Source organism: Hyperoodon ampullatus, assembly GCF_949752795.1.
Source record: "Hyperoodon ampullatus genome assembly, chromosome: 3".
Classification (NCBI taxonomy): Eukaryota; Metazoa; Chordata; class Mammalia; order Artiodactyla; family Ziphiidae; genus Hyperoodon; species Hyperoodon ampullatus.
The window spans coordinates 142996731-143004141 of NC_136916.1; the positions used below are offsets into that span (position 1 = coordinate 142996731).

The 7411-nt window shown below is 41.7% G+C and overlaps 1 protein-coding gene across 1 annotated transcript; it reads left to right on the forward strand.

The window, feature by feature from the left end:
* Positions 1–5855: 5855 nt before the first annotated feature.
* AKAP5 (A-kinase anchoring protein 5) lies at positions 5856–7154 on the forward strand (the record flags this gene model as incomplete). Its single annotated transcript, XM_079701233.1, has 1 exon — positions 5856–7154. Exon 1 carries the CDS (start codon positions 5868–5870, stop codon positions 7152–7154), a length of 1287 nt encoding a protein of 428 aa, XP_079557359.1. The 5' UTR covers positions 5856–5867.
* Between the last annotated feature and the right edge of the window lie 257 nt (positions 7155–7411).

Here is a 7411-nt window from a genome sequence, read left to right on the forward strand (position 1 = left end):
GGCACATTGTACACACTCAGTGATGTCTGTCTGCATGGAGTTCATTGTTTCTAGTGTTTTTTAAAATGTCCTATAAAACCTCATCTAGATGGGACTTGCTGGGAATTCAATTTGTAAACAGGGGAAGAAAGCAGTCTATTGTCAGACGTGGTGACTTAAAGATCACCTTAAGGAATTTAGGCTTCCTCATATCACCAAAAGCCATGTGGGTTTATTTATTTATTTAATTAAAAAAAATTTTTGGCCGCACCCCACAGCATGTGGGATCTTAGTTCCCCGACTGCACCCCCTGCATTGGAAACCCGGAGTCTTAACCACTGGACCACCAGGGAAGTCCCTGCTGTGTGGGTTTAAATCTTTAATATTGATAGAAGTAGTGAACACAGTTGGTGGGAGAGGGTAAGTGGAGGTTTATAAGGCAAAAATTATAAACAGCCCTAATACAATAAATAAGCCAAATCGTTTCTACCAGGTGTTGCTTGGAGTGAATGGACTAATGCAAGAATTTTCCTAGAAGTAAAATATGCCTTCAGTAAAAATTCAAATGGTACAGTTTGCTTTTTCCACTTGGCAATATACCTTGGAGGTCTTGCTCCATCAGCAGTTTGGGATTCATCTTGTTTCTTGTGGCTGTGGAGTATTTAAACAGTCCTTCTGATGGACACTTAACCGTTGTTTCATGGTTTGGTAGCTACAGGCCCAGCCTGTGGGTGGATAGGGACCAGGATGGGAGAAACAGTATGATCAGTAGAGATCAGATAAATAAGCAAGTGATTTTATTGGCACGCTGTATCTGGTGATGTTAAGATAAGCTGTAGGTAGGATAATTTCTCATCAGATTGGAGATATATTTAGAGCCTGTTTCTCATTATATAATGAAAAGCTACTAACTGAGTAGCAGACAATGATATGGGTAATAACTTACTAACTGTCACTTAAGTGAGTTCAAGGATGACAGGTTTCTTTCATGTATGAGATACTGGATACATTTTTTTCAAACTCAGATATGGCATCGGGTTCTAGTTATATTCTAAAGAAAAACGACAGTGCAGTATTTTATTTATAGTTCTGTACTCTGTGAGTGTGTGTGTTGGAGGTTGGAGATGAGTTATATGTAATACACCTTACAGAAATCTGCCCTTCAAATACAAAATCAATTCACCTCTTACCTCAAACCACTCTTCAGTTCCCTTTCAGTAGTTGGGTTTTTTTTTTAAGAAGAACAAGTGGGATAAGATCTTACAAGTCATTAAGATGGCCTTTATTGCTTTTAACCTATCGCTGATTTCATTTCCAGTTACTTCCTAATAAGACAGCTATTCTACCCTGTCTTCATCTACATAAGCTCATTTTTGCCTGAAATTGTTGCAAACTCCCAGATCTCCTAGATTTGAGAAAACTTGGATCTCAATAAGTAATTCCATTTCAGTTGGTTATGAGTGGCATGGATTTCTTTTGGCTTGTTTAAAGTTCAAAACTGACAGTAAGCAGGGTTAGTAACTCATCTGGGGATATAAAACATCTTCACAGACTGGTATTCAATGAATGAACAAAGATAAATTGAATTATTAATTATAACTACTATAAATTAGATGCTTATGGATTTTCCTGTTTTACAGCTCTTGTCTCTAAGATCTTGACAGCTTAGGTTCAGCTTTGCTGTTGTGTCCTAATAGTTCTTTGCTTAATAAGTACTTACAGAGGTAAAATATATTCCTGGAAAAACATCCAAAAATGGGTAACTGAGGTTTACTCTCAAAGATCATGATCCTATTGAAGAAAAGAGTTAAGTACAACTACTTCTCAGTAGTTCTTCCCTCCATCTTAATGGATTCTTCATCTGCCTGGGAGGGGCCAGAGAAGGCAGGAATTGTGCATCCCACAGGACCTCACCTCTGGAGCTCCCAGGAATGCCGTTGTAGGTAATATTAAGCCCACTCTCATTGTAACACCTTTCATTAGTGTTAATGCATTGTACACAATGGATTATGTGTACAAATAAATGCTTATGGTGCTTTTCACTAAGGCTAGGAACTTGTTTTAAGACTCAAAATGTGTGAAAATACACAGCCTACCTAGTCAGGCAGGAGGGTAGATATTGCCTGTGCCCTTTGCTCTGATCAGGACTGGAATTGTGAGGAAAGCTGTCTCCTGTTCTCCACGCCCCACTTGAGAGGAACAAGCTTAAGCAGGCACCTAGGAATATCCTAAAGGGAAACATGGATAACTTGTAAGCTACTTATTCTTGGAAATATATATAAGGTATAAAAGATGGATGGGGCTCGGTTCCTGTGTTCTGACCTCGATGGCACACAGGTTGCATCATCCCTACCTGCCTTCTAGATACTTAGGAAGACACGGGTCTGTGTCTTGGGCCTCTAAGAGGATTTGGCAATGAACCCTTTGATAACCAAAACTTTTCCAGGAGTGGGTTTGGGTGTAATGGGGTTTTTCTCTCTCAGTTCATGTAATTTTCTCGCCAAACGAGATTCACTCTGCACAGTTTTCAATCCTACTTTTAAAATGTGATATCTGCTGTGACTTAAATATTCAGTGGGGCGATTTATAATGGGAGTGCCTATAATTTAAAATTGGATTTTGCTACTTTGCGCCTGAGAAAATGGGAGGCTTATGACCCTGGTCCCCTCCCCATCTGCCAGCCCTCTCTCGGTGGCCCCCGATGTGGTCGCGCGCCGGGGATTCGCGCCAGTCTGGGAGCGCCCGTGGCTGGGCGAACTGCTCTCGGAAAGACCTCCCGATCACCCCCTCCCCCCTCCCCCGCGCCCACCGCCCCTAGCCCGGCCCCGTCCCGCGCCCGCACCCTCCGCGCGCATTGGTGCAGCCGGCTGTCAGTCCCCGCCCTCTGGGGGAGGGGGCGCCGCGGGGCTGCGGTCTCTGCAGAGGGCTGCTTGCTCCGGGTACGACCGTGGCTTCCCGCCTACCCGTGCGCCCAGCCCAGCGAGCGCCCCCGCGACCTCGGCGACAGCGTCGGCCAGGGACCCCAGCGCCAGCAGTAAGTGAAGAGGGCGAGTAGGTTGCGGGTAAAGGGTGCGGACCGGTGCCCGGTCCGCTGACCGCCTGCGCGGCAAAGTGGGCGGGAGGTGCCCGCTGGACACCGGGAATCCGGGCCGCCCGAGGTGGCCGGAGTGAGAATCGGGAAGGTCGTTTGTCTGCAGAAATCTCCAGCCAGCGCGACCCTCAAAAGCTCTGCCCACACCTATCCTCTGCGCGTTACAGCTCGTGTTGCTGGTAGCTTTTTTCCTTCTTTGCCCTTTTGGGGGGAAATAGAGTGCCGGGTTCCTGACCATTATAGTTGTGCAGATAGCTTGAAGCTGGGTTATGTCTTCCACGCCCGCCCCAGCACTTTCCTTTTTGAGTACTTTCTGCTGCGCTCTAGCTCCTGCCATAAGGCGATTCAAGCCGAAGGAGAGACGCCCTCCTCCAGGAGAAAGCTTCGTGGTCCACACCTGGCGCTGGGAGATTCACTGCTTTCCCCAGGGAGTGGCTGCTGTTTGCCTCCGTGCTTCTCTGCTCACGGGGAAAGGGGACGGGGTATTTTTTGTGGCAGTAGACTTGCGATTCTATCAGGAAATTAAAACAGGGACTTTAAGATTGCCCAGGCGATAAAACTATTTGTGCAGGTTAAGGGTGAATCATTTGCAGTCTAACGTCCTGCAAAGTTTTAGTATCTACAGGCTGCATTTTCCCCATTTCAGTTAGGTTTTGTTTGGGTATTTATTTCTGCATCATGATATACATTTAAGTGAGCTTCTCAAGCAGTTTGTCTTTGGGCAATCCAGGTTAGTTTCAAATGATACATTCCTAAACATGATCCGATTTCAATATTTCTATTAGCTATACAGCCTCTGGTTAATAAAAACTCTCAGGCACTGAGAACCCACAAGAGGTGACGAGACTTAAGGAGCTATAATCAGCCGTGGTTCTTGTGCTTATGGAAACATATGAGGAGGGACACTGTAAAATGTTCGTATTTTAGTTCCATCATTGTTCTAGGATGACTTTGCCTTTCTCTCAGGGGCATGGAGTATGTAACACTCAACCTAAGAGGATATTTACTTAGATCATGAACTGTTTCAGAGTTCCAATTCCTTCTGTGGTTCACAGAATCAAGAGCTACCCAAATAAACCTTCAACAGTGAAGGATTTACAAAAATAAAAATAAAAAACAGTACAAAGATAGAGTCCCTTTGCTTATTTTAGGACATCCATCAACTAAAATTCATAGGATTTTTGTTAGGTGATCACCTCACGTCTCTATTCATTGGTACCCTCATACCATTCTGTGGATTGATTTAAAATATACCTTTATATTTACATGTAACTAATCAGTTTGCCAATTGCATATCTCATCAACTTATTTCTGGCTTTCAAATTAGTTCCAGAACCAAGAAAATAAAATATAAAGAATTGCAAAAGCTTAAATTTTAAAATAGCAAGAACTCAGTCTAGTCTTGGTTCAGTTATCAGTTGATGGGCTCCATTATGGTAACACAACCATTTAAGCAATTTTTAAATTTTTTGACTAGCGAGTCTAGTGCAGATTAGCATCTCCAAACAATTCATTTTTCTGATGAAACTCTTAAAACCCAGTTCCAGAGGACGGGCTTTAGAAACAGGCAATCTTGGGTTGAATCTGAGCTCTGTTATCGATTAGCTGTATAATCTAGAGCAAGTTACTTAACCTCTCTAGGCCTCAGTTTCTTCATCTGTAGATGGTGATACCACCACCTACTCTGTAATGTTGTGGGAAGATTAGAGATGTAGGTAAAAGTGCTTATTAGCACTTCCTGATAGACAGGAGTTGCTCAATAAATGTCAACTATTATTACCATTCACTCTGACCTTCAGCTATGTGCTCGTTATGGAAAATGTCTGAACTGCAGATACTTAGAAAAAAAGTCAAAATTACACAAACAGATTTAAGAGTGGAGAATGACAGTAATGTTAAAAATTTCCCAAGAGCATGTATGAAAAGTAGCACCTCCTTCATGGAACATACATTTTTAGAACAGAAACCTTATGGTATAATGGAAAGAACATTAGAGAGTCAAAGTCTTCAGTTCTAACTCTGGCTATGACCTCATCTAACTGTGTGGCTTTTAGCAGGCCAGCTGCCCACTCTGAAGCTCAGTTTCTTCATCTGGCTCGACTTGAATAATCTCAAATAATCTCTAAGATCCTTTGCAACTTCAGAGCTCTTTATTGCATTAATAAAAATTACACCCTGCCCTTCATTGTTTTTTGTTGTTCATGGTGGTGGTGGTGGTTTTTGTTAACTTGCAATTCAGAGTCATAAGCAATTCGTAAAGACAGCACAACTCCAGAACTGATAAAATAATATCAGATTTGCAGAGTAATCCAAAATGAAGTTTTAACAAACAAAAGACAGCAAAATAAATTCACACTGAAATCTTTTGGATAGGGCAAAAGTAAACCCCAATTTTTATTCTCCAGTCATTTTAGTAAGTTACTATATGGGAAACATGCCCAGTAGAACCATATGCATTCAACTGAAATAGTCTCTATAGAAAACAGTAGGCTGATGGTGAAATAAAATACCACTCTCTTTTCTCTTATCAGGTTGACCCTTAAATAAAACAAAAATTATCCAGTAAAAGGGCTTTCATGAAGAAATTAAAGAGAGAAATTACAAGTAATAGAGAAACAAGGCATTTTTATAACTGGAAAAACCACCTAAAACAACTGTATGGAGTAAGACGAAAGGAGTGATTGCATCGGGAAGAAATTTTACTTAGTGTGATATTTTTGCCTACTTTTTTGTCATAAAAGGCTGCTAAGGAAGAGAGGATATAGTTTTCTAGAGAAAGAAAGAGTGTAATATAAAAATGGAGATCACAGTTCCTGAAATACAAGTAGAAAGCAAGGATGAGAAGAGATCAGCAGAAGTTAGTCCTCAGAATGAGAGGCAGGAGAAAAAAGCATCGACGCTTTGCTTCAAGAGAAGAAAGAAAGCAGCCAAAGCAATGAAGCCCAAAGCTGGCTCTGAAGCTGCTGATGCAGCAAGGAAGTGTCCCCCAGAAGCAGGAGCTTCTGATCAGCCAGAGCCCCCCAGGGGGGCCTGGGCCTCCATCAAACGCCTTGTAACGCGCAGCAAAAGGTCAGATTCTTCAAAGCAGCAAAAGCCCTTTGAGGCCAAAGTGCAACCTGAAATCAGTGCTGAGGATGACAATTCTAAAAAAAAGGCAAAATCCAGACTCAAGATTCCCTGTATAAAATTCTCAAAAGGGGAGAAAAGAAGTAATCATTCCAAAATTATAGAAGACTCAGACTGCAGTATCAAAGTCCAACAAGAGACTGGAAGTTTGGATACAAAAACTCTCACCCAATCAGATGACCAGGCAGCAAAGACCAAGTCGAAGCAGGACGTAAGGGAAGATGTCTCACAGAAAGGGAGTGATGAGGTCTGTGAATCAAATGTGAACAACAGCATAACTTCTCCTGGAGAGAAAGTGATTTCAGTAGAACTTGAGTTAGATACAGGGCATTCTGCTATTCAAACAGGAACTCTAATCCTTGAAAAAGATATTGAAACGCTTGAGGAAAAACAAAGCATTCAACCTCAGCAAGCAAGCCCACTGGAAACTTCAGACACAGAACACGAGCTCCCAGTGGTTTCTGATGTTCCTCCCTCACCTTCAGTCCCAGGTCAACAAATTCTGGAAGAAGCCAGACACAGTATCCTAGAAAGTGGACCAGACTGGAGAGACCGTGAAAGTAAAGAGACTGTCGCTCAGGAGAGTAAGCCGAAAGATACTGAACTGAGCCAGCAATCAGATTTTCAAGTAAATGAAATCACTGCAGAAAAACCCAAACCAGAAGAAAGCAAAAGAATGGAGCCAATTGCTATTATTATCACAGACACTGAAATCAGTGAATTTGATGTTAAGAAATCTAAAAATGTCCCTAAGAAATTCTTAATTTCAATCGAAAATGAGCAAGTGGGAGTTTTTGCTAATGATAGTGGTTTTGAGAGTAGAACTTCAGAACAATATGAAACACTCTTAATAGAAACAGCTTCTTCTCTTGTCAAGAATGCTATCCAGTTATCTATAGAACAGCTGGTTAATGAAATGGCCTCTGATGATAATGCAAAAAGCAATCTTCTACAGTGACTTAATTTCCACATCATGGGAGGGAGAAAATGCTTAATGGTAAATTATTTTACATATTTGTGGCATTTCTTATTCAGTAACAAATGAGAGATTTAACATCTGTAGAATTTAAAGGTACAATTCCAACCCAGAAGTGCTAAAGAATTAAGTTATAAAACCCTCCCTTATCACTGAAATGTAGCCACTTCTGGATTGGAGGAAGTCAGTACAGATTGCAATGAAAAGTAATATCCAGGAAATTGCTAAAATGGTTTGTG